Source organism: Lynx rufus, unplaced genomic scaffold (genome assembly GCF_022079265.1).
Source record: "Lynx rufus isolate CCGP_SWC_20201006 ecotype Redwood Valley unplaced genomic scaffold, mLynRuf1.p SCAF_2, whole genome shotgun sequence".
Taxonomy (NCBI): domain Eukaryota; kingdom Metazoa; phylum Chordata; class Mammalia; order Carnivora; family Felidae; genus Lynx; species Lynx rufus.
The window spans coordinates 117025412-117051946 of NW_025814834.1; the positions used below are offsets into that span (position 1 = coordinate 117025412).

General features: G+C 44.8%; 1 protein-coding gene and 1 long non-coding RNA gene across 4 annotated transcripts; one reads left to right on the forward strand and one right to left on the reverse strand.

Annotated features, from left to right (window-relative positions):
* Positions 1-30: 30 nt before the first annotated feature.
* On the forward strand, positions 31-19372 carry ENSA (endosulfine alpha). 3 transcript variants are annotated; one of them, XM_047084488.1, is made up of 4 exons: positions 31-219; positions 3550-3675; positions 4958-5124; positions 19100-19372. In XM_047084488.1, the coding sequence occupies exons 1-4, from the start codon at positions 163-165 to the stop codon at positions 19179-19181; spliced, it is 432 nt and encodes a 143-aa protein (XP_046940444.1). In that variant the 5' UTR covers positions 31-162; the 3' UTR covers positions 19182-19372. The 3 variants fall into 3 exon arrangements, with proteins under 3 accessions (XP_046940444.1, XP_046940446.1, XP_046940445.1); XM_047084490.1 differs by lacking the exon at positions 19100-19372 and adding an exon at positions 5784-7563; XM_047084489.1 differs by lacking the exon at positions 19100-19372 and adding an exon at positions 8125-8391 and having other exon boundaries at positions 33-219.
* LOC124515535 (uncharacterized) lies at positions 13999-19105 on the reverse strand. The gene is made up of 2 exons (XR_006962835.1): positions 18533-19105; positions 13999-15779 (listed from the first exon to the last, which is right to left on the reverse strand). It is a non-coding gene; the product is annotated as an uncharacterized LOC124515535 (long non-coding RNA).
* Positions 19373-26535: the final 7163 nt, after the last annotated feature.

Consider the following 26535-nt stretch of genomic DNA (forward strand, 5'->3'; position numbering starts at 1 on the left):
GAAGGGGCGGCCATAACGTCACAGGCAGGGGCCGCCATTTTGACTGAGCAACCCTAGTGACAGGAGCCGAAGAAGCAGCGCAGGTTGTCCCCGTTTCCCCTCCCCCTTCCCTTCTCCAGTTGACTTCCCGGGCCCCCTACACTTCACAGTCCTGGTCCCGCCATGTCCCAGAAACAAGAAGAGGAGAACCCTGCGGAGGAGACCGGCGAGGAGAAGCAGGTGAAATGGAGGGGGTGCGGGCCGGCGAGCTGGGGGCGACCGTGATGGGGCGGGAGACGGTCTCCCACCAGTGCGGATTGGTCGCCATGGTCTCAGGCTCTGCAGGGGTTGGCCACTTCTTGCGTCACGCAGGGTGAGCTTTAACACAGCTTGCAGCTCTGGGGCTGGTTAGTTGGGCCCGTTGTCAGTCAGTGCCTTACTCTTTCTGATTGGCCAATAGGCCTACTGCTCAACACATTGAAAAGGTGCTATCATTGGCCAAGCTTGGGTGCGGGGCGGGTGTTTGGAAAGACTGGGTGAATGAAAGGGGGCAGGTGGTCCTGAGAAGCGATGTGTGTTATTGGTAGAGGGGGGTAAAAGGCCCAGCAGCTAGGCTGGGTTCCCAGTCAGAAGGATACAGGTGGAAGTAGAGACGATTAAGAAGGACCAGCATTGGGCGAAGGGAGAAGTAATTATTAATCATGGCTACTTTAAGGCGGCAACTTTCTCAAGAGACCTATTTTGACGGTTGGGGTCCCACTGTTCCCCAGCCTCAATTGGGAACTAACAGGACTGAAGAGAACTAGAGATCCATAAAGCATAATGGAGATTAAACCTAGGAAAGACACGAAAGGAATCGTGACAAGAGAGACTCCACCCTATTTCCACCACGACCCCGACTTCCAAGGCAATGGGACTTAGTTCACCCACAATTCTGTGATGAAAACACCCCAAATAAACCTCTTCTTGGGGCTTGTATTTGACTTACAATATTTAGTACTGGGCTCAGGGCGTTGTGAAAGGCACCTGATATATCTGCCAGATTTTCAAGGGAAGGGAATATAATTACATTAAAAAGAGACACAAATTGCCTTAGGTCTTTTCTTTCTTTTCTCTTCCTTTCTTTCTTAGGTCTTTCCTCCCTTCCTCCCTCCCTTCCTCCCTCCCTCCCTTCCTCCCTCCCTCCCTTCCTCCCTTCCTTCCTCCCTCCCTCCCTCCCTTCCTTCCTCCCTTCCTTCCCTCCCTCTCTTCCTCCCTTCCTTCCTTCCTCCCTCCCTTCCTCCCTCCCTTCCTTCCTTCCTCCCTCCCGCAGGGGAGGCACTTGTGAGCGGGGGAGAGGCAGAGATAGGAGGGACAGAGGATCTGAAACAGGCTCTGTGCTGACAGCAGAGAGCTTGATGCGGAGCTCGAACCCACTAACCGTAAGATCGTGACCTGAGCAGAAGTCAGGCGCCCCTAGGTCCTTTTTTATTTTTTTTTTAATTTTTTTTTTCAACGTTTATTTATTTTTGGGACAGAGAGAGACAGAGCATGAACGGGGGAGGGGCAGAGAGAGAGGGAGACACAGAATCGGAAACAGGCTCCAGGCTCTGAGCCATCAGCCCAGAGCCTGACGCGGGGCTCGAACTCACGGACCGCGAGATCGTGACCTGGCTGAAGTCGGACGCTTAACCGACTGCGCCACCCAGGCGCCCCTCTAGGTCCTTTTTTAAATAATTTTTTTTAACGTTTTTTTGAGAGGAGTGGGGAGGGGTAGAAGGAGAGGGAGACACAGAATCCGAAGCAGGCCCAGGCTCCAGGCTGTCAGCACAGAGTCCCACGCGGGTCTCAAACCCATGGACCACTAGATCATGACCTGAGCCGAAGTCGGACGCTTAATCGACTGAGCCACCGAGGCACCCCCTTAGGTCCTTTTTTAAAAAATGTTTTTTAATTTATTTATTTTGAGAGAAAGAGGGAGAGGGGATCCCAAGCAGGCTCCTTAGTCAGTGCAGAGCCCAACTCAGGGCTTGAACTCACAAACCATGAGATCATGACCTGAGCAGAAACCAAGAGTCAAATGTTTCACCAACTGAGCCACCCAGGCACCCCGGCTTTAGGTCCCTTTAAAAAGTCACTAAAGAAAAGGGCATTGGGGCCCACAAAAACAAGAAGAGAGTAATAACTACGGTGAGAGCCCCTGCAAGCCAATTCCAAGTTCTTGGCATGTTCCCTAAACTTCCATCACTTGCCCCACTGGGGAAGGTGTTGACCTTTTGGCAAAAACTGTGGGTAAATACTAGTGAGCCTCCTGTGTCTTAATTTTCTTGAGGTTAAAAATAGTGTCATTTTTATCTCTTTACCTGTTACCTTCCTACCTAAGGTTTATGGAAATGCTGAAGCAATGTTGTTCCTTTATTAAGGTAGAGACATTTGGAGAAGGCCACATAGCTCAGAGAGGCTTAAATCAGATGACTGCCTTAGACTCGGGGTAAAAGGGAACATCTCAGCAGAATTATCCCCTTTGATTTCCTGTTTGACCTGTACTGTGTGTTAGGGATAGCCAGGGAACTTTCCCACTCCTCTTGGATCACCAGAAGCCCTAGTTAGCTCTTTTCTTTCTTTCCTAGCTCCTTTGCTGAATAAGCTATGGTTTGCTCTTGATTGAAAAATTGTGTTTAGGTACTATTTTTAATGCCAAGTCACTGAAGTGGTTCCTTAAGCGTAGTGTGAGAAGCAGAGAGTGTGTGTGTGTGTGTTTTCTCACAATACAGTTATCTTGAGCTTTAAAGATTTGAACAAAAGTCTAGGTTTGTTTAGGAGCAGGGTAGAGACAGTATATTCACAAGAGGGTAGATTTCCAGGAAAAGTTGATAGTATAAAGTTACTAGGGGCTCCTGGGTTGCTCAGTTGGTTATGCGTCCCATGACTTCAGGTCACATTCTTATGGTTTGTGGGTTTGAGCCCCGCGTCAGGCCTGTGCTGACAGCTCGGAGCCTGGAGGCTGCTTCGGATTCTGTGTCTCCCTCTCTCTCTGCCCCTAACCCCCTCACACTCTGTCTCTCTCAAAGATAAATAAACATTAAAAAATTCTAGATATTAGAAGGGTTGCTTCCCAATTTTTTTTTTAAGTTTATTTATTTATGGGGCACCTGGGTGGCTCAGTAGTTTAAACGTCTGACTTGGGCTCAGGTCGGCTCACCATTCGTGAGTTCAAGCCCCGCATCAGGCCATCTGCTCTCAGCGCAGAGTCGCTTTGGATCCTCTGTCTCCCTTTCTCTCCTGCCCCTCCCCTGCTCTGGGGCATGCGCACACTCACTCACTCACATGCTCTCTTAAAAATAAAAACTTTTTTTTTTTTAGGTTTATTTTGAGAGAGACATAGTGTGAGTGGGAGAGGGACACAGAGAGAGAGAGAGAGACAAGACAGAGAGAATCCCCAGGCAGGCCCCGAACTATCAGTGCAAAGCCCAATGCGGAGCTCAGACTCACAAACCATGAGATCATGACCTGAGCCACTTAACTGACTGAGCCACCCAGGTGCCCTTGCTTCTCAATTTTTAATTTAATTGGCCCATTTGTTTCCTCCAGGACACACAGGAGAAAGAAGGTATTCTCCCTGAGAGAGCTGAGGAGGCAAAGCTAAAGGCCAAATATCCAAGCCTAGGACAAAAGCCTGGAGGCTCCGACTTCCTCATGAAGAGACTCCAGAAAGGGGTATGGGACCCAATCTCTTATCCTCTTACTGGAGCCAAAAGGGTCTTTAGGGATGAGATCTGTAGAGCCTCTTCTGAATGTTTATCCAGAGGTTCTGCTGTTGGGCAGTAGTAGAGAGGAATTAAAAACTTGTAAAGAGGGAGGCAAATTATTGTAAATCCCTAATATGGTATCATACAGGGTATGAAGGCTTAATGTTGAGACATTTGGATGTGGGGGGCATTGGAGGATTGGGGGAAGGAAGGATGTTAGAAACTGAAATGCTGACTCCCCCAGGCATTTGCCTGTTTAAATGGTGGGAGTTTTAGGACTGCATTTTTTAAGATTAGAGCTAAGTTTTGGGGTGCATGATTTCAAAAAAAAGATCAAACCATCTGTCCTATAGATTTCTTCAGCTTGAAATGAATAGCTTTCTTCAGACCCTTGAAATTAGCACCAGCCATTAACTGTGCTCTCTCAAGAGACTTATTTTTCCATCCAGAGTGGTGGTCCTCACCAAGGGAGGGTCTGCTTTCATAGCCATCTAGCTCCCAATCAGGTTTCTCAGTCCCCATAGGTACCTGAAGCTAATTGAGAGATTGTAAGGCAGTAAACTGCCTAAGGGCGTTCCCAGGTTTGGATGAAATAGACGGTGAAACAGATCCCTGTGGAGAATCCTAGTTATTGAGTCTTAGGCACAGATGATGATGTGATGCTGATTTGCAGTTTACCTTGCTGCAGGCAAGGCAGGCGTGGGCAGGCTGTCATAGCCATGGAACATGTGTGGGAGCAGTGGGAGTCAGAGGAAAAGTACATTATCCTCATGAACAAACCGTTTCTATTCATGGTCTGAGGGAATCATTTTTAATTTTGAGGTTGTAGGCTTGAGGTTGATCTCCTGCTGATTGCTAGGATAGCTCCAGATTGACACTTCTGTATGTCTTGTTAATTTCCCCAGGACCAAGCCCATTGGAGACTAATAGGTCCTCAGTAAGCCTTAATGAATAGTCAGTAATTTGGTTGAACCATCCTGTATTGATGGGTGTATAAAGAATGTAGGGGTTATCTCTTTGCTCATAAAATGTCTACTGTAGCTAGGAAACTGCCTACAACCTGAAACGTCAGAACACATTGGAGACAAGACATAAGTACATGTAATTAATGCTAAACTGTGTAATGAGGTTAATCAAGGAAGACTGGAAAAATCTAAGCATTGATGAGGGTTTATAATGGATGTGGGTCTCCTTGCTTTCGAGGAAGGCCAGAGTTCCTCACTCACCTAAACATCCCTCTTGTCTCCTAGCAAAAGTACTTTGACTCAGGAGACTACAACATGGCCAAAGCCAAGATGAAGAACAAGCAGCTGCCAAGTGCAGGACCGGACAAGAATCTGGTGACTGGTGACCACATCCCCACCCCACAGGACCTGCCCCAGAGAAAGTCCTCACTCGTCACCAGCAAGCTTGCGGGGTAACCTGGGCCCCCCCTTCTCTCCCCTTCCTCACCCACTGGACTTTAATATATCATAGGCAGGGATGAAATGAGCACCTAGTTAGATCTTCTCAGCTTGCTAGCCAGAAATGACTGTGATTCTCCTGGGGGCTGCTGAGAAGGTGATGTGGGTTGAAAAGGGGCTCTGAGTTCATTTCTTTGATTAAATTGAGATTTTCGCACCCTCACTGTAGCCCAGGTAGGGGCCCAGAAATAAGAGACTAGGATTGGATAATGCTGCAGATGCTCTTTTTCTTTTGTATGAGAAACTGGGGAGATGTGATTTCTCCTTTTGGAAGAGAATATCCCAAAATTGGTTAGGCTAAGCCTTGGGAATAATATGGTAGATTTCCATCTAGAAGCTAATCTGACATAGCTGGGAAAGGTAGACTGAATGAGATCTGTTTTCTGTGCTTCTAAGTGTTTTTTCCCTTAGGCTGCTATTGCTTTGTGTTTCCATTATGTCAGGTTTAGAGAACCCTCAAAAAGAAAAACTGATTTGCTTGCCTAAAACTACAGTGCCCACCTAACCTCCCTTACTCAGTGAGTGTCTCTTACAGGTTGCCGTGGCTCTTAAATAATGTAAAGATTGGAGAACTTCATTCACATGAAATGGGCACCTTCTCTCTCTCTTCCAGCATGTTGCTTTCGAAAATATCATGGGATAGTGGAAAGATTCGCACTGGCTTTGGAGTCAAGATATCTGGGTTTTAGTTGCACTCCATCTCAGCAGAACTGATGTGTAACCTTGGTCATTTAACCTCTGTGGATTTCTATTTCCTCATCTGTAAAAGAGCTGAATATAGATAAGATGGGTTAGAATTTTAAAATCCTGTAACTGCCAGCTGAAAAAAAGTCTGTGCTATTCATTGTAAAACTAAGTGAGGAAGGCCTGTGGGTGAGCCTACAAAGGGGAACCATTAGAGGACTACATGGGGAGAGAGGAAGTTGAGATTTGGGGATTATAAATTCAGGCAAGAGGGCCTCATAAGTATCATGGACTTAAGGCCAAGGGAAAAGTTCTAAGAAGCTAGCTTCTATGGAAGCTTCTTGCCTCTACCCCCACCCACTTTCCTGGCCCCCAGTGTGGGCCTTTGCTGCTAAAAAGCTGTTCTGGGAGCCAGGCTGCAGGCCTGAGGACACGTGCTTAGTCACGCACATGTAGAGTCCCATGTTTCAGATGTGATCAGATGCCAGGCGTACTGCTAAGGAGACCAGAAAAAAAGGGGCAAACTGAGCCAGCCTCCAGGCCTCGGTACTGTGGTGGGGCTGGAGCAGCAGGTTCCTAGGAGATGATTCACTGTGGAGGAAGCTGGTGGAGGAAGATGGTCAGGGGGCGAGAAATGGAGCACTGATAAATCTCTGCCTTCCTAGGGCTCAGTAACTCAGCTCTTGTGGGATGAGAAGCAGCAGTGGAGATTCAAGAGCAGATGGAGGAGAGGGGTGCAGGTGACCAGCGTCTTCAGTCTGCTTATCACTAGCTTGGCCTGAATCCTACTGCTGGTTATGACAGAGAGGGCCAGGGCAACAACTAACTGTTTAAGAGGACAAGATTCTGTAATTCTCTCTTGCCCTGTCACCTCACAAATCCTAATACATCAAACCTTTGGGCTGATGAGAATGACCCGTGGTGCCTGGCTGGCTCAGTCGGAAGAGCATGCGCGAGTTCGAGCCCCATGTGGGGTGTAGAGAGTACTTAAATAAAACTTAAAAAAAAGAAAAGATTTAGCAGGAGAATGACCATGAACTTGCTGGTGCACATGCAGAGTGATTGGCAGGTGTGTATACTCCTTTCCTGACCAGCCATTCACTTTTCAGGCAGTCACTCAGATGGGGTAGGAGAGAGTTGGTGAAGAAGGAATGGAGAGAGCAGGATCCCTGGATTTCCTGGCCCCCAAACTCCTTGACTGTCACTTGTAATTGTATATAATTTTTGTGTTTCTTGCTTCATTCCTCATGCTGTCTTCCTTAGTCTAAAGTCCTTGTGGGAAGGGGAAAATGCTGAACATCCTTGTATAGTTTCCTCAACTGTCCCAGCCATGTTGTACATAGATATGTCATGTTATTATATATATAAATATATATATAATTTTGTACGTTTTCTTCATCTCCGATCTTCTCGAATTTTGTACTTTTTTCTGTCTCAGCTGCTTTCTCTATTGGTCATTTGAATCTTCAAGACTGAGGTCACAAGTCTGGTTTTTAGGAAGGAATAGAAAAAATAGGGAAATCAGAAAACTGTTGATCTTGCTCTTTCTCTACCTGGTCATCTTCAAGGATAAGAAACAAAGAAACAAGCTACATTTTGTATTTGCCACCTATTTCCACAGCATGAAATACATGACGTCCATGGCAAAGAAGGGTCATTCCCAAATCCAGATCCAAATTGCTTTGATTAAACCTAGATTATTAAATCCACTCAGAACAACACGTGTGTTGTCTGGCCGTGGACTACATGCTGTCACCACCTCATCACTCTTAGCCCCCCGTCAGTCTCTGCTGCTGCATACAGCTGACTGTGGCCATGCCTGTGAAACCAAGCCTGCTCTAAGCCAGGCAGCTTATGCCCCTGCAAACCTCCAGTTATTGTGATCTTTGTCTAAAGAATTTTCTGTATTGCTTTCATGGGTATCTCCAAAAAGGTAAAGAACACTTTTTGTGGATAGAAAAAAACTGAAATTCCCTCCCCACCACCACCACCACCCTTCTCCCTCTCCCTCCCTCCCTCCCCTCTCCTTCCCTCCCCTCCCCCTTCTCTCCCCTCCCCCTTCTCTTCTCTCTTCTCTACCTCTCTCTCCTTCTCTCTCCCTTCCCCCCTCCCTCCCCAGCTCTCTGTGGATCAGATTCAGGCATGTGCCAGGTAGCCTAATGATTGTTAAGTGTGGAAGAGTCATGGGGTAGGGACTGGGATGGAACTTCGAATTTTTTCCCTTATTACTTGACAGTGTTTTCTTTTTCTTCTTCTGTGTTCGTCCGCAGTGGCCAAGTTGAATGATGCTGCCCGGGGCTCCGCCAGATCCTGAGACGCTGCCCTCCTGGGTCCTGTGCTGGCTCCTGCCCCTCCCTGCTTTGGCAGCCAGGGGTCAGGAGGTGGCTCGGGTGCGGGCTGGAGAGGCAGAAGCCCCTGCCCGTCGGTGTCCCAGCGCATGGAGCCCCTTGGGCTGAGCACCAAGACCCTGAACCTTTTTTGTTTTACCTTTTTTCCAAATAATTGTTGGGAGAAATCTCAGTGAAATCCTGGGGGGTGGGGGGTGGGGGGGGGGGGTTGGTGTTTGAGAGGGTGGGATGGGAAATTTGTGGGGGATATGAAATAGGACTTGGAGTTGATAAAAACATTCCTGACTATCTTCCTTCCCAACCATGTGGCTGGTGTGGGATGGGTGTAAGGGGGAGGAGTGGAGCAGATTCCAGATGAAGAGTTCTGATTCAGCTCTGTAGAAAAATGCCTTGTTTGCTTGGATGTGGCTGGGGACCTGGGGTCAGATAAAAGAAACTGTCCATCTAAAGATGACAGAAGCAAACAACCCCTCTGGTCCCGCAGAGCAAGCTGAGAACCCAATGTTAATTGTTCATTTTAAAAAGTGCTGTCCTTGAAATAGATTTGCTGTGGGGAAAAGGGCAGTGAGTGTGGGGAAAGGGGCCATGAGCGTGGGGAGCCCCACAGAGCCCAGGGGACTTTTTGAGTATTTGAAATAAAAAAAAAAAAAAAGAAGATGACCCACAAAAAAACACAACCCAGAAATATTCTGAAGCAGTTGGTGTGTTTTATTGGGGTTTGGGGAAAGGGAAGAAAATGAAACTGAAGACAGCATTCAGGGGAGAAGCTGGTATGGGGCCCTGAGTTTTAAGGAACAGGGGCCCTTAATACAGGATGTGACTGGGCTTGCCGCTTCCGTCACTCAGGGAGAGGGAACAGGGATATTGGTGTATAGATCAGGGCTTTTCTGGACTCCTGTCCATCCCTTTTGTTTGTGTAGCTAGTGTAGAAGATGTGTCAACGTCGGGTTTTGGTTCACAAAATAAGGAATCTGATCTAGTTTATTAACACCTAGAGCTTAGTATAGGCTAAGCAAAAAAGGAAGCCCACTCTTCCTTTTCCCTTTTAGTCTTCCATTCCTTCATAAGTTCTTAAGTCTGTGAAGGAGAAATGTGACCTCTGGTCATAAGCCCAAAGCTCAACCTTTCTGTTTGTGGCCAGCAGGAGGCAGAGTGACTTACTTCCTCACCATTGTCACAAGTATCACTGGAATCCTGCCGCTGCAAGAAGTTAAAAATTGCCTGTGAATGTAACCTAGAAAAGAAACATTACCAAAGGAGAAACAAACTCACCTGTCTTTCCGAGACACACACCAACATTCACATACAGTAGATGAAATCTACTTACGCATTTTGCCCAACTTTGAGTAGGAGAGTTTACTGTGATATTTTCCCAAGTGTGATTGGCTTCTCAAATGAGTATACATCAAGGAAGATAAAGTCCAGGAGACATAGATATTCCAGCGAACTCTCCATCTTCTTGAAGGGGACGGGTAATTTTAAACTAGACTAGGAACGTGATTGTCAGTATCTAACTCATTCTTTCTCTTTAATCAGAAGTTTTCCAAATACGTTTTCAGTTCCTCAGGATGTTACAGACTTGCTGTCTTCTGCTTTAGCCAGGAGATGGTGATGCCTCTTAGCCATCAGCCTTTCTGAACCGCATGCTAGACACTGAGCCAGCCAGGTGGTATGGAGGTACATTAAAGACATTCCCTACCATTGTGGGGTTTATTGTCTTTGTGAAAGAAGACATCTGCAAAAGTTCACATACTTGAAACTTACAAACTCAAAGCTAGGAGCTGTACACACACAGATAGAATGTTTACTCTAGTGTGGGGTTAGTCTTCTCATCTTTATTCCCCTTCAGCCAATCCCATGACTTCTTTTTGAGCATGACTTCCCTAGTGTATGTTTGCCAGGTGCATACACCTGGGGAGTGAGATCAGTGAGGCTGAATGTGGGATCATTTGGTGCAGGTTCGTTTTAATACAGATAAAGTTGAAGTGTAGAAATTATTTAGGAGGTGGCAAAGTTAGGTTGCTGAAGAGATCGAGATAGTCTCTCGGCTTATATATATGACTTTTCCAATATTCCTGGCTTCCCTGGTCCTTAGTTCTAAGCTGTAGCCTTGAGGGATCCTGAGGGGCTGAGAAAGGACTGTGGCTATCTCTATTTTAGTGTAGCACCTTGCCATTCCTTCTCCCTCACCCCCATACTACGGGGCCAGGCAAGCAGGACAGATTGCTCTGCAGTGCCTCAAGTAGCTATTCCTGCCCACATCCCAAAGAGTGTGGTAAGGGTTCTTCCACTCCTCCAACATAATTGAGTGATGATTGTACTGACAGTCGTCTTGACCATCTGATATACAGGGTGGCAGGGATGAAGTCACCATTATTATTGTCCAGCAGCATTTATTTTAAGCTAATGTGGCCCGGGCATGGAAAATGCAGGCAAAATAAAAAAAACTTGGAGCCTTTCCATTGAGAATATCTGCAGTGAGCCAGCAGTACTCACACGAGCAATCCTCGGGTGTATAGTGCCCTCTACTGGGCCTTGATGGGGGTTAACTAGGAAAGGGAAGCTAGGACTTGACAGAGGCATACAAATAAATGCAAATTCTAAGCAGAATTCTAAGGGAAGGAGAATCAGGAGAAGGGTTGTTAGCTAACTTTTCTTAAGAGACTGGGGACTTACTAATGAGGTGAGGCCTCCCGTGCTTGGGCAAGAATATTTTCATTCACCGGTAACTGCTGAACACCCACTTTGCAGTTAGAAATATTAGCTGTTGTTGGGCAGATAGACCATGTAAGAGATGGTGTCTGCCCTGGAGGCACTTGAAGCCTCATTGAGACGGTGCTTCTACATATAATGCAAGGCAGCATATCATCAGTCCATCTGTAGTAAAAGAATCCCAAGAAGGGAACATCCAAAGGGCTGCAATCATTAGGTAAATACTGGTGGTGGAAATGAAATTGTCCAGTTTGATTACTTAATAAAAGCCCAAAATATGCCAGGTGCTGTGCTAAAATATAAGTGATATGTGGGTGCTTCCTTTTTCCACGTGAAGAAATCATGCTACCGTGTTGAACTTGGGTAGTACCCAAGTAGGCCTAGCTACATAGAGGAATGGGGATGAGCAAATAATAATTGCTAAATGTTTTGAGCACTTATGGTGTGTCAAGCCCCATGCCGAGTGCTTAACACACCCTCACAGCAGCTCCATGAGAAAGCAGTCTTACTGCTGCCATTGTCCAAGTGAGGAAACTAAAGCAGTAACTTGCCGAAGTGGCACGGCTTCTGAGAATGGAGGCAGGAGTCGCTACGGTGTCTGCAAAGGGATGGGGAAAAAGTGATCAGGAACACTTATGGAGCAAGTTCTGAAGGAGGAACAGGATTTCTCCAGAAAGGTAAGGTGACAAGGGGCATTTTGGTAGACAGACCAACACTTAGAGAAGGACGGGACCGTGTGGAGTCGGTGGTATTTCTGCAACAGCAGCATCAAGTCCTGGGCAGTGGCTGGTACCAGGCCAACAGGGCAGATAGGAGCCACATGACAGAGGCTATGACAGGCAGGCATGCCTAGGGACCTGATGGATGGCAAAGAAGAATATTTTTAGGTCAATGCCAAAACATGTGGAGAAGGAATTTGAAGGTGAAGGATTTAGTGATGGACTGGCTCTAGCATCAAGTTGTCTGGTTTTTATCTATTTTGGTAACTCAGGACAAGTTTCTTCAACTCTCTTTGCTTACTTACTTGTAAAACAGGAATGATGTGGTACCCACTATGAAGGGTGGTCATGCTGACTAAACAGCATAAGGTGTGCAAAGCCCTCTCCAGGGATTCCAACAGCACATAAGGAGCCGTCAAGGAGCTTACAGACTATAGAGGGATATAATAAGGATGGGTAGACAAGACAATTAGAATACAAGAAGGGATGAGCACAAAATGTTCTAGAAGCACTTCCCTAATTTGGGGAGGTAGAAGAACAGAAAAATCCTTCCACAGAAAGGAGTTAGTAAGCTGAAATCTGATACAGTAAGACTGACAGGTAAAGGTTATGTCAGGAAAGGGGGTCTTCCAAAAGGAAGCATGTAACAAGATGCAGATGTAATTCCATTACATTGCAATAATTGGAAACTTGAAGTAATTGAGAGTAGTTGTAGCATGCCATGCAGCAGGTAAGGCTGGAGACGGGTGGAGGGAAGCAGGAGTCCAATCACAGAGGGCCCTTTGGACTTTATCCTGGAGGCAATGAGAAGCGCTGTTTAAAGACTGAGCAAAAGAATGACAAGTCAGATTGGCTCTTTAGAATAAGCTTTCTGACTATGGTGTGGGCAAGAGGTTGGAGAGGGTAAAATTGATGTATTTAGAGGTGCTGTTAACAGGATGGAAAGTTAAGGGATATGGCAGTTGTAAAGAAAAGATGATTCAACCTGTGGCATAAATTTGACATAGCAATGAAGCATCATTACCTAAGTGGGGAATTCTGTACTACACTCCACTTAGTAAACTGTTACCACAGGCTAGTTATAAATAAGACAGACTGTTGTGTTGCTATAGTACTTAGGCTAGATATGATTAGTAACTAAAGAAGGTAAAGACAGTAGGGATGAAGAAGAGTGGACAAATTCAAGAGATACACAGGAAGCACAATCAACAGAACTGGATATGGGGTGTAGGACTTGGGAAGAGAAAGCACTCTAATAAAAGATCCCCAGGTTTCTGGCCTCAGTTACTGGGCAAAGGATGATGCTATAACCTAGAGAGAAACTACCACTGAAAGAGCAAGTTTAACAAGGAAGATCATGAGTTCTGTGTTGCAGAAAGGATGATACGAGGTGCCTGTAGGACATCAAAGAATAGGTTACCCATAAGTTATTGCATTTAGGAGCCTAGAAGGTGAAAAAATCAAAATAGGAAATGTAGATTCTGTGAATTTCACAGTACACTTAGTAATACTATGGAAGTGAAAGCATATAGAGCAAAATGACTGGAGGGCTGGCCCTGATGAAAGCTAACATGTGAAGGCAATAAAGAAAGGGCCCAACAAAATAAGAGAATCTGGAAGATGTGGTGCCCAATGACAGAGTTTAATGGAAGAATTGAGTCAATGTGAAATGCTATTGGAGGTTGCTGAAGTAAGAAATTAGAAATATCTCTTCTATATAATAAAAAGTGCCCCTTGGGGCAACTGGATGGCTCAGTAAGTTAAGTGTCTGACTTTGGCTCAGGTCATGATCTCACAGTTCGTGGGTTCGAGCCCCATGTCGGGCTCTGTGCTGACAGCTCAGAGCCTGGAGCCTGCTTTGGATTCTGTGTCTCTCTCTGTTCCTCCCCTGCTTGCACTCTGCCTGTCTCTCAGAAATGAATAGACGTTTAAAAAAATTTTATTTTTAATTAAAAAAAAAAAAGTGCCCCAAGGGGTGCCTGGCTGGTTCAGTCAGTGGAGCACGCAAACCTTGATCTTGAAGTTGTAAGTTTGAGCCCCATGTTGGGTGTAGAGATTAAAAATAAGATCTTAAAAAAAAAATGCCCAGAATTTCAAGAAATGTGTCACAACAGTGGGTAACTCTATTTGTCATGATTATAGAGTGTCTATGTATGTCCACTTTCTATATTTTTCCAGATTTTGGAAATGAGTATATATTTGATAGAGGTCATTTGAATTCTAAAAACAATAAAAATCACATTTTTTTTTTAATGGACTAAAGGGTGTCCATTTGATTTGGCAATTAGTAACCTTCTTGAGCCAGCAGTGTCAACAGATTAGTAGAGGTAGAATCTTGCCTGTAGAACCAAGTGGTGTGGGAAGGTTTTGTTGTTTTAAGATGTTAAATTTAGGCACATTTATTGACTTGAGTGAAAGGAACCAGTAAATGTTGAAGCTCAGCGGAGAATGATGAAGAAAAAGGAGGGGATGTAAATGAGTTCAGGTGGATATGGTCAATTAAACATTTCAACATACATTTATGAAGCACTTATGTGCCAACCACTATGCATGGTGAGGTGCTGGGGCTGGTTTAGTTGGGAAGCCAGCTGTGTAGGAAATTGGTCTCAAGCAGGGAGATGTTTACTGCATCCTGCTTGAGGCTCAAGGTGAAAATACAATGAGGGGTAAACTCATCGCTGTTTGTGACTGGGGTTGGTAGTTGATGGGAGTCCTTCTCCGATGGCTTCGCTATTCTTTGCGGAGATGTAAGGTTGCAAGTTGACAGGGAGATGAGAGGGGGCTTAAGAAGAGTGGCCATCGTTTAGGAGAGAGGTTGAAAGGGAGAGGAATGGAAGAGAACAGACAATAATACTAAGTAAAAGGGTTAGAGAACAAGTGTCAAGGGCCTAACAGATTGGAAACCATGAATGTATAATCCTTGGAACGTGTAATCTACTGGAATGGTACCAATCTATATTTCTGCTGTTTTCTCTAGCAACACACAGCCGCCTGGGTACAAGAGCAGATAAGATGCATTATTATGTAGCTCCTGGATCATAGTCTGTGGACACATTGAGTGGATTGATAAGGGAATAAGGGGATGGAAGGTGCTGGGGAGGGACAGTTCAAGATATCCACCCTATTCAGACTGGGTGAAAAGGTAGGCCAAAGAAGGTATGATCAGCTCTGGTCAAGAGAGGTCTTGATAAGGTCAAAGAGCTGATGATGATTTAGAAGTGAAAGAAGTGATTAAGTTGGAAGCTCAGGACCTGGTGGTCACAGTGATGTTAGAGTTAAGATTTTGGAGTTGGAACTCTTCCATGTAATGAAATGTGTAGTAGTAATGGGTGTCTAAAGTCGGGTAAAAGTAAAGGTCATTAGAGTCAAAGAACAAGGGAGCTCCTACATCCAGCTGCAAAGGTAGGTAGCTCAAGTATTTGTGGTTTTGTTGTTATCTCTTGTTAAACCCAACTGTCTTTTTTATAAAAGGAAGATTAAAGCAGTTAGCTTACAAAACAACAACAACAGAGAATTATGGGCTTGGAATGTTGGATCAGTAAATCAAGGTGTTGCAATCAACCCAGAATTATGTAGGATTGGGGAGAAGAGGAAGCCTCGTACCAGTCCTGGTATAGAAGTGACCAGGAGTAGCCAAGAACATGAAGGAGAGTTTAGCCTGAACTCCATAGCAGGAGGAATGGCATGTAAATATCTTGGAGGAAGAATAATGGCCTGAAAATGACATTAGAGAGCTAGAAGTATCTCAGTTTCCCCACTTTCTGATACTGGAGGAGGGGAAAACCCTCCAGGGCTGCAAACAAAGCAGGGTCTGAGGGGAAACGTGGGTGTAATTTGAATGAGTGGGTTGAGGGAAATTCCTCTTAAGAGTTTCTGTGTGAGACCTCAGAGAAATGAGGGGACCAGGGATGAAGGTTTTGTAAGTGAGTGGGAGAGTTCTGCATTGGGGGCAGAATCCAAAGATCATACAGAGATGGGACCGCCTGTGCAATGAATTCACATTAAGGTTCTCAACCGGTTTAAAAGTTGTTTGGTATCAGTCTTGACCAAAGTCCCCAGAGGGTTATGGGGCACAGTCTCCTCAGGCCTGTCTCCCAGGGTCCTCAGGGGTAGGTAGGTTGAGCATTCCACCTCTGACAAGGCATCCTAAGAAAAAAGAGAATGGAGCAGTAGCTTAAAACTGATTATAAAAAGGAGTAAGTAGGCTAGACTAAAACAAACAACTGGAAGAGGGTCCTTCATTCACTTATTTTACAAGTATTTATTGAACTACCAGGGCTTTGTCTCATTTATTGCTATATCCTCACCATCAAGAATGGTACATAACAGGGGCACCTGGGTGGCTCAGTCGGTTAAGCATCTGACTTCAGCTCAGGTCATGATCTCAGTTTGTGAGTTTGAGCCCTGCATCAGGCTCTGTGCTGACAGCTCGGAGCCTGGAGCCTGCTTCGGATTCTGTGTCTGCCCCTCCCCTGCTCATGCTGTCTCTCTCTGTCTCTCAAAAATGAATAAACGTTAAAAAAAAATTTTTTTTTAAAGAATGGTACACAACAGGTGTTCAATAAATATTTGTTGAAGAATTGTTCATTGTCAATCTGTAAATATTCAGAAAAAAACTAAAAAGAGTTTGACCTCCTGCCACAGTCTCTGAATAGCAGCAACAGGGGATAAAGCAGAAAGACAACACCTCTAGTGAGAGAACAGCTTGGGAAGGCTACTGCCCAGACAAAGCTGGACCTCTCTTTTGGAAAACTTTTAGATGAGCCACATGACTAAGAGCAAGTAAGAGCCAAATACTCTGTCAACGAAGGATAGCTTTTCTGTAATGAAAATGTCTCCTTATGACAGGAAGAGCACTCAACACTGATAACCACACTGTGATAAAATGGCCCCTTCAGTTAAAAGTTTTGATATAAGTAGAGCTTTGGTGACAGAGGTATGTAGTGTATTTAGATGGACTTTTTTTTGCACCTTGTTTTGACATACTTATCATAGGTAGATACTAGAGATTAAAACAAAATATGAGGGGGCGCCTGGGTGGCGCAGTCGGTTAAGCGTCCGACTTCAGCCAGGTCACGATCTCGCGGTCCGTGAGTTCGAGCCCCGCGTCGGGCTCTGTGCTGAGGGCTCAGAGCCTGGAGCCTGTTTCCGATTCTGTGTCTCCCTCTCTCTCTGCCCCTCCCCCGTTCATGCTCTGTCTCTCTCTGTCCCAAAAATAAATAAACGTTGAAAAAAAAATTTTATAAAAAAAAATAAAACAAAATATGAACTTACAACTAAAATAGTTAAAAAGCTCAAACTGAATATAGAGTTTATATAGTATATGAACTTCTCTCAAATTATTCATGTTAACCTCTAGGACTGCAAACCCATGAACAAGCATCATTCTTGATCTAGTGCCAGCTACCTACCTTAACGGCCTCAAACCCAATTAGTAACATCAAACTGATACATATGCTAGAATATTTGTATGTTTTTTTATTACAAAGAAATTTTTTAAGTTTATTGATTTATGAGAGAGAGACAACATGAGCGGGGGAGGGGCAGAGAGAGAGGGAGACACTGAATCTGAAGGAGGCTCCAGGCTCTGAGCTGCCAGCACAGTGCCCAACACGGGGCTCAAACTCACAAACTGAGATCTGACCTGAACTGAAGTCATATGTTTAACCGACTGGGCCACCCAGGCGCCCCTACAATATTTATATTTTTAATGAGAAAGAAAACTCTCATGCATTAGCAGACCTGTTGGTGGGGGGTGAGAGTGAGTGGTTAGCAAAAGCAATTTACTGTTGCTAAAATTACCCCATGAGGAGACCACCTACTCAGAGACACAGAGGGAAGTCCTGGCTTCATTCAGTGACCGTGAGTCCTGGCTCAACAGTTAAGGTCCATGTCTGAAATGCCTGTTATGATTAGGAAAGTCTGAGTCACCTTCAGACTTCCCTACTTGCACTTTTGAGTCATTTTCTGTTCCAGTGACCAAAACTGGGCACAACTACGTATGAAAAATATTCAGAAGTGCAAAGTTTGGGAACTAAAGGGACATTAGAGATCATGCATTCAGTGTACTCACTTCACAAATGGTAAAACTGAGGCCAAGAGATAGTGCCTTTTGCCTAGCTGCACAGCCGTTAAAGGCAGCTTTAAGGCCATCTTCTATAGAGGCTGACTTCACAGCAAATTTGGGACTCTGGCTTTCATTTATTTTTATTAGAAGTAAACAAACTAGGTGCACCTGGGTGGCTCAGTTAGTTTAGTGTCCCATTCTTGATTTTGATTCAGGTCATAAGCTCATGGTTCATGGGATCGAGCCCCATTTCCAACTGTGTGCTGACACTGCACAGCCTGCTTGGGATGGGCTCTCCCTCTCTCTCTCTGCCCCTCCCCCGCTCGTGCATGTGTGCACTCTCTCAAAATAAGTAAACATATTTTTAAAAAGTAAACTACTCGGGTTGGAAGCTTGAGAGGAGCTCAGGGCCAAGCTGAACAAGCTGGTGTCCATGGTATCCCCTTCAAATAACATGTGATGGTGTCCTGCAGTGGATCAAGGAGAGGGCTACTGTAGGACCAGCATCCTCTAACTCATGCTTTCTCTACCTTGGGACTGTGAATATTTTGGACTAGGTACATCTTTGTTGTGGGCGCTGTCCTGTATATTTTAGAGATGTTAACAGCAGCTCTGTCCTCTACCCACTAAATGCTCAGTCAGAACAACAACAAAAGTCCCCAGACGTTGCCAAATGTTCTCTAGGATCCCCTAGTTGAGAACCACTGTGCTGACTTAAGGAAGGGGCTCTGGTAACTCGGTCCTGGTCGCATTTAATCCTCTCAGCAGCACCCATCCTTACTCCTATCCCTGCGCCTGGCTTCTCTCCCTCACGTTTCCCTCTGGGGCCTACCATGCCTTCAGCAGATGGGATCCTCCAGCTTCTACCTCCATGGCCCCGAAAGTGACACCTGGGGTGAAATAGGAAGCAAAAGTTTCTACCCTCCCCCTTTTGAACCAAGGGGATCCCCCCCTGACTGCACAGGAATTTACATACTTGGTTAAAATAAGACAAAATGTATGCAGGGCTTAGCTCTTAACTGCAACTGCTGTGAACCGAAGAGAGATCAGGGTCTTAAGCCCCTTTCCTACCTTGGGGGTGGGCTGGGAGGGGTAGATGAGGGCACACCAAAGGAATCTGCCTTTTCTGCACAATTTTCCTTTGACTCAGCAGGCAACTTCCCCTCCCCAGCCACACTCATCCTCACCAGTGCCCATATTTAGACACTGCAAGCCTGTATTGTCATAGAAGGACAGAAACCAGATGGTTGCTATAGAGATGTGTTTACACACACCCCTAGAGCATAACCCAGTCTGAGCCTGAGTGGTAGGGATGAATGGCAGTTCTTGCTGGGACATGCAGTTTTCATAATTTGCTATTACCTTACCTCTTCTATTCTCCACACATTTTTTTTTTAAGCTTTATTTATTTGATCTCTACATCCAGCGTGGATCTTGAAGTCACAACCCCAAGATCAAGAGTCACATGCTCTTCCGCCTGAGGCAGCCAGGCGCCCCTCTCCACACAGTTCCAGGCTTCTCATTCCTGCTTCCAGATACCACTTCCCACTGACAAGTACTGTTCTTAAGCATCTTCTTTGCCTGAGGAAGTCACAGTTTAAACACAGAAGTACTGGGGCGCCTGGGTGCTCAATTAGTTGGGTGTCCGACTTCAGCTCAGGTCATGTTCTCACAGTCTGAGTTCGAGCCCCGCGTCGGGCTCTGTGCTGACAGCTCAGAGCCTGGAGCCTGCTTTGGATTCTGTCTCCCTCTCCCTCTGCCCCTCCCCCACTTGCACTCTGTCTCTCTCAAAAATAAAATTAAAAAACTAAAGAGAAGTACTTAACCTTTCTGAGCATCAGTCCCTTCATCTGTGATATGAAGATAATTATAATACAAACCTTAAATGGCTTTTGTTAGAATGAATTAGGTGTATGTAAAGAAATTTGGACCGTGGCTGGCAAAGTAGACGATCAATAAATGGAATTTGTTCTCACGCTAAAATAAAACCCCACTCTGGGACACCTGGGAAGCAGCCACTAGTGCCTTTGGAAATCTTGGCTTATGCCTCCTCTGACAGTAGGTAAAAAACTGTTGTGGGAGGGAGGAGGGTTGCTTTGGTTTTTTGTCTTTGTTGTGTTCAGCTGGAAAGCTGTTTTGGGAGGGGAAGTCTGGGCATATGACCTCCTCCTTTCTGCAATTTGTTTTGTTTTTTTATGTTTATTTATTTTTGACAGAGAGAGGGAGAGACAGAGCATGAGCGGGGAGGGGGGGTGGGGGGGGAGTGGGGAGTCGGGGGAGACACAGAATCTGAAACAGGCTCCAGGCTCTGAGCTGTCAGCACAGAGCCCTACGCGGGGCTCGTACTCACAGACCGTGAGATCATGACCTGAGCCGAAGAGGGATGCTCAACCGACTGAGCCACCCAGGCGCCCCTTCATTTCTGCAATTTGAAATGAAAGACACAGGGAAGAGAAGACACAAGACATCAACTCATCCTTGCCTGGCTGAAATGGAAGAATAAAAAGGAGGCAAAATGCTTTCTGGGCCTGTGGCTCGGGCTCCTCTCCTCCAGCAGACCCCTATCCAAGAGGAGGCTCGCTGCGTCCATGTAACAAGCCGAGGCTTGCTCCTACTGTAGATTCTGTGCATGATGCCTGCTGAAATTTTTGAGGGAGACAAAAAAACAGACAAAAAACTGGTATTTTCTAATACCAGATAGAAGGCAGGTAGTTCCACCCCAGGTAAGACTTCTCTTCTTCAGCATGAATTTAGTGCAGAGCTATGTTCCTGTAGGAGGTCTCAGCTCCTCCCAACCTGCAAGGAAACAGAAAGAAGAAAACATTATGCCTTTGTATTGTCACTTCTGTTTTGTCTCATGGAATAGATATTACTATCCTATTTTCACAAGTAAAATTGATTTGATTGAAAAAGGCCTGGAAAGATTAATGCCAAACAGAATTATAGTCACCTTGGGAGGTGGTTAGGGAGGGGTAAGGGGAGTGGGCTTGAAGGTGGTGATCAAAGGAAATTTAGTCTCATCTGTCCTATTTTGTTTTTTCAAACAATATTTATGTATTGTATAATTCAAAATTAAATTTTAGGGGTGTCTGGGTGGCTCAGTTGGTTAAACATTGACTCTTGATTTTGGCTCAGGTCATGATCCCACAGTTAGTGAGTTCGAGTCCCACATCCAGCTCCAAGCTGACAATGCGGAGCCTGCTTGGGGTTCTCTGTCTCCTCTCTATCTGCCTATGGGCTTTTGCTCTCTCTCTCTCTCTCAAAAAAAAAATAAACTTTTAAAAAAATTAAATTTTGAATTAAAAGATTATATTTTACAAAACTTTAATGAAGCTCAGAAAAGGTAATTTATATTAGGCCACTTGGTAATTCACAGACTCCAAAGTCCATGGCTGCTCCAGCAAACCACAGTGCTCTCTGTGTTCATCCTCATGGAGAACTAGGTTTAGAGCCAGGAGGGAGTCCTGAGCTCTCCCTCACAGGGGCGGTGGAATCACTGTGTAGCCTTGGCTTGGCTTTCTTTTTTTTTTTTTTTCCTAAATCACTAAAGGGGATCATGCCCAGACCATGTCAGAACAACTTGCTGACTACCCTATGAGTTGGCCTGTGAAGTATGACTGAATCACAAAGATCCCAGACAGGGAACAGGGAAGGCTATAAAGCAGGACCAATGGGTGGCTCAGTCAGTGAAGCAGCCAACTTCGGCTCAGGTCATGATCTTGTGGTTAATGAATTTGAGCTTCACGTCAGGCTCTGTGCTGACAGCTCAGGGCCTAGAGCCTGCTTTGGATCTGTGTCTCCCTCTCTCTCTGCCCCTCCCTTGCTCACAATCTGTCTCTCAAAAAGTGAGTAAACATTAAAAAAAAAAAGTTAAATACTGAAAAAAAGGATGATTAATAAAGCAGATTGTTTTATATTTAATAAGATTTTTTTTAAGATTTGTTTTTAACTAATCTCCACACCCCACATGGGACTCAAACTCACAACCCCAAGATCAAAAGTCACATGCTCCACTGACTGAGCCAGCCAGAGGCTCCTATATTTAAACATTTTATTTTACTTTATTTTTACAGCACATTTAGAGTACCTGTCTTTTTTTTTTTTTAATGTTTATTTAAGAGAGAGAGTGTGTGGGTGGGTGTGCATGCACATGCAAGCCAGGGAAGAGCAGAGAGAAAAGGACAGAAGATCTGAAGTGAGCTCTGCACTGACAGCAGAGAGCCCAATGTGGGGCTTGAACTCTTGAACAGTGAGATCATGACCTGAGCTGAAGTCAGACACTTAACCAACTGAGCCACCCAGGCACCAGCCCCTCTTTTTTTTTTTTTTTTTTTAATAGGCCCCATGTCCAATGTGGGGCTTGAACTCACGACCCTGAAATCAAAAATCTATGCTCTACTGACATGTTTCAGCTGGAGTACCAAGATACAACAGATATGAAATTCTATTCATATAAAAAAAAAGTGGATATGCTGGGGAGCCTGGGTGGCTCAGTCGGTTGAGTCCAACTTCAGCTCAGGTCATGATCTCTCAGTCTGTGAGTTCAAAGCCCCGCATCGGGCTCTGTGCTGACAGCGTGGAGCCTGGAGCCTGCTTCAGATTCTGTGTCTTCCTCTCTCTCTCCCCCTCCTCTGCTCGTGCTTTCTCTCTCTCTCTCTCTCTCTCTCAAAAATAAACATCAAAAAAGTGGATACATGATTTTCAAAAGAAATTTCTTTGGAGACAGCTACTACTCTGTTGTGAGCCACACCAAATCCCAAACAGAAGCAGTGGGAGCACTTCTCTCTTCTCCTCAGGCCCAGAACAAGTGGCCTCAAGGGACCACTGAAACCTATTTGTCTCTGGGTAGAGGATGGTCATTAGACTGCGTATGACTCATGGTAGAGGAAATTCAAAGCAAAGGTTGGCTAACAACAAAGCCTGAGGTAACCAAGTAAACAGCTACATTTCGGAAATAATTGCACTGTCTTGTGACAAAAGGTCAAATATACATTAATCCCATGGACCAAGCATGGAGCCAGTTTAAATCCTACTCAAGAGAAATTTGTGGGGGTGTCTAGGGGGCTCGGTTGAGCATCCAACTCTTTTAGTTATGTTTTTTACATTTATTTATTTTAGAGAGACAGAGCACAAGTGGGGGAGAGGCAGAGAGAGAGGGAGACACAGAATCTGAAGCAGGCTCCAGGCTCCAAGCTGTCAGCACAGAGCCCAATGCGGGGCTCGAACCCACGAACTATGAGATCATGACCTGAATCGAAGTCAGACGCTTAACTGACTGAGCCACACAGGTGCCCTGAGCATCCTATTCTTAAGTTCAGCTCAGGTCATGATCCCAGGGTCATGGGATTGAGTCCCACATGAGGCTCGGTGCAGACAGTATGGAGTCTGCTTGGAATGTTCTCTCCCTCTCTGCCCCTTCCCCACTCATGTTCTCTCCCAAATAAAATAAATATTAAAAAATAAAAAGCTAGAATTTCTAAAGAAGAGAACTTTGTGGAAGCATAGTGGGATTCTTCACAAACGGTTCTGTATAGAACAGACCTCTGGGAAACAAAAGGATGAGAGGTGAAACTCAATGAATCATCTCAACGTCATCTTTGAAAAGTTAACATCCTCTCTAAAACAAGACAACTTGAAAGAAAGGGGTTTTAGGGATTTGAGCTTTGGCAAAGCTGGCTGAGACCAAGGGAATTTAAAATAGACTCTTTTAGGGCTCCTGGGTGACTCAGTCCATTAAGCATCCAATTCTTGATTTCAGCTCAGGTCATGATTTCCTGGTTCATGAGATCGAGCCTGCAATGGGCTCTGTGCTGACAGTGTGGAGCCTGTGTGGGATTCTCTCTCCCTCTTTCTCTGCCCCTCCCCCCTCATATTCATTCTCTGTCTCTTTCTCTCAAAAATAAATAAAATTGACTCTTTTTTTTAATGTTTATTGATTTTTTTTATTTTTTTTTATTTTTTATTTTTTTTATTTTTTTATTTTTTTTTTAATTTTTTTTTTTCAACGTTTATTTATTTTTGGGACAGAGAGAGACAGAGCATGAACGGGGGAGGGGCAGAGAGAAAGGGAGACACAGAATCGGAAGCAGGCTCCAGGCTCCGAGCCATCAGCCCAGAGCCTGACGCGGGGCTCGAACTCACGGACCGCGAGATCGTGACCTGGCTGAAGTCGGACGCCCAAACGACTGCGCCACCCAGGCGCCCCATAATGTTTATTGATTTTTGAGAGAGGGAGGCAGATGATCTAAAGCAGCCGAGCCCACCAACCACAAGATCATGACCAGAGCTGAAGTCAAACACAACCGACTGACCCACCTAGGTGCCCCTAAAATAGATTCTTAAAGTCAGTTGGAACCTTGAATATCATCTAGTTCCAACTAATTCCTCCTGAATTAATCTCTTCCACAGCATCCATGACAAGTGATTGTTCAGTCTTTTGAATAACTCCAGTGTCTCGAAACTTCCTCTCGCCTTCACCCTCATTAAAACTATTCAAGTGTTTGGGGCGCCTGGGTGGCGCAGTCGGTTAAGCATCCGACTTCAGCCAGGTCACGATCTCGCTGTCCGTGAGTTCGAGCCCCGCGTCGGGCTCTGGGCTGATGGCTCAGAGCCTGGAGCCTGTTTCCGGTTCTGTGTCTCCCTCTCTCTCTGCCCCTCCCCCGTTCATGCTCTGTCTCTCTCTGTCCCAAAAATAAATAAAAAAAAAAAGTTGAAAAAAAAAAAAAAAACTATTCAAGTGCTTGAGGACCACTCCTTTCTACATTGCACTTCACTAGATAAACATCCTTCCCTGCTGCAGTTATTTCTCCCTGATTTGATATGGACTCCTAGCCTGACCCTGGCTGCTTTCTGGAAGAGCTCAAATGTGTCAGTGTGTCTGTCTGACTTTGGTGCAGACGTGGCCTGACTGAGCCAAGGAGAACTAAACTGTCACTCGCTTGGTTGTGGAACTGGACTGTAAGAGAGCCTTAGGTGTCCTTAGATTTTTTTCACTTCCTACCTTATCACACTATTGACTCATTAAAACTAAATAAAACCTACAGGTGTAATTGTGGAGTGGGGTAGGGTTGTTTTAATTTATTTTGACTTAATGTATAACATATGGATTCATTTACTTTAGTAAACATGTAAATAATAGGGATCAAAATCTTCATTCAAAAAAATCACAGGGCCACCTGGGTGGCTCAGTCGGCTGAGCGTCCGACTTCGGCTCAGGTCGTGATCTCGCAGTCTTCTGAGTTCAAGCCTCGTGTCAGGCTCACTGCTGTCAGCAGAGCTCACTGTTGTCAGCACAGAGCCGCCTACTTCAGGTCCTCTGTCCCACTCTCTCTCTTTGCCTCCCCTCCCCCCCCGCTTGTGCCTCTCTTTTTCAAAAATAAACAACAGACAAAAAATTACAGAGGCGCCTGGCTGGCTCAGTCAGAAGAGCGTATGACTCAATCTCAGGGTTGTGAGTTCAAGCCCCATGTTGACTATAGAAATTACTAAAAAAAATAAAATAAAAACTTAAAAAAGAAAACAAACTATAGACAAATCCAAAGTTTTCTTTGACCATTATCCCAAATCCTGGTCCTTTCCTTTAAGAGACACATACTGTTTGATTTTGGTTATGTATCCTCCCAGACTTTTTCCTATGTATTTACATGGATATATATTTACATGTGGAAATAAGCAGTTGTAAGGGAATTTTGAAACCTAAATGTATCAGGGGCACTTGGGTGGCTCAGTCCATTAAGCATCTGACTCTTGGTTTCAGGTCATGATCTCACTGTTCATGGGTTCCTGCCCCAAGACGGGTTCTGTGCTGACAATGCAGAACGTGCTTGGGATTCTCTCTGTTCCTCCCCTGCACACATGCTCTCTCTCTCTCTCAAAATAAATAACCTTTAAAGTTTAAAAAACAAACACATAAATGTATCAAATGGTTTGTATTATTCTAAATCTTTTTTCATTTTAACACATTTCAGAGAACTTTTCACAACAGTACATATAAAGCTATCTCCCTTTTTATAACTGCTATATAGTATCCTATAGCATGGATGTATCATTTTAACCATTCTGTTGTTGGACGCAAATTGTTTCCATTTTTTTTGTTACTACAATGTTTCATTGAAAATTCTTTATGACTGTTAGTGTTATACAGGAGTATCTCCCTGGGGTAAATATTAAGAGAGTTAATTGCTGGGTGGCAGGATGTGTACTTTAAAATTTTTAATAGATACTTAAAAATCGCCCTAAAATGATCTATATTCCCACCAAATGTATGAGAATACCTCAGCCACTTACCCATATTTTGCTAACACTTGGTATTAGCAGCCTTAAATTTTTGCCAATAAGATGAAAGTTATCTCATATAATAACACACACATGTATATGTATGTATATAGGTATAAGTGTGCATGTACATATGTATACACCTTTTGTATGTCCTCTATTTTTTTAAGATTTTTTTTAAGTAATCTCTGCACCCATCGTGGGGCTCGAACTCACAACCCCAAGATTGAGAGTCATACGCTCTACTGACTAGGCAGCCAGGTGCCCTTGTGTCCTCTATTTTTTTTTTTAAATGCTTATTTATTTTTGAGAGAGCGAGAGAGAGGGAGACAGAGGGTCTGAAGCGGGCTCTGCACTGACACCACAGAGAGAGAGTCCTATGGAGGGCTCAAACTCATGAACCATGAGATCATGACCTGAGTGAGCTAAAGTCAGACACTTAACCGACTGAGCTACACAGGTGCCCCTATGTCCTCTATTTTCATTGCCTACTTTGCCCATATTTCTGTTCAGTCTCCTAAGTAATTTTCAAAACATATTATTCTATATTGCCTACAGAGT

What these genes read in the sequence shown, in the direction of transcription:
- ENSA (XM_047084488.1), top strand. Translation starts at nt 163, where the DNA reads ATGTCCCAGAAACAAGAAGAGGAGAACCCTGCGGAGGAGACCGGCGAG. An exon ending in AGACCGGCGAGGAGAAGCAG is followed by an intron (nt 220 to 3,549) that starts GTGAAATGGAGG and finishes TGTTTCCTCCAG; the next exon opens with GACACACAGGAGAAAGAAGG. An exon ending in GTCACCAGCAAGCTTGCGGG is followed by an intron (nt 5,125 to 19,099) that starts GTAACCTGGGCC and finishes TTTTTTTTTAAG; the next exon opens with CTTTATTTATTTGATCTCTA.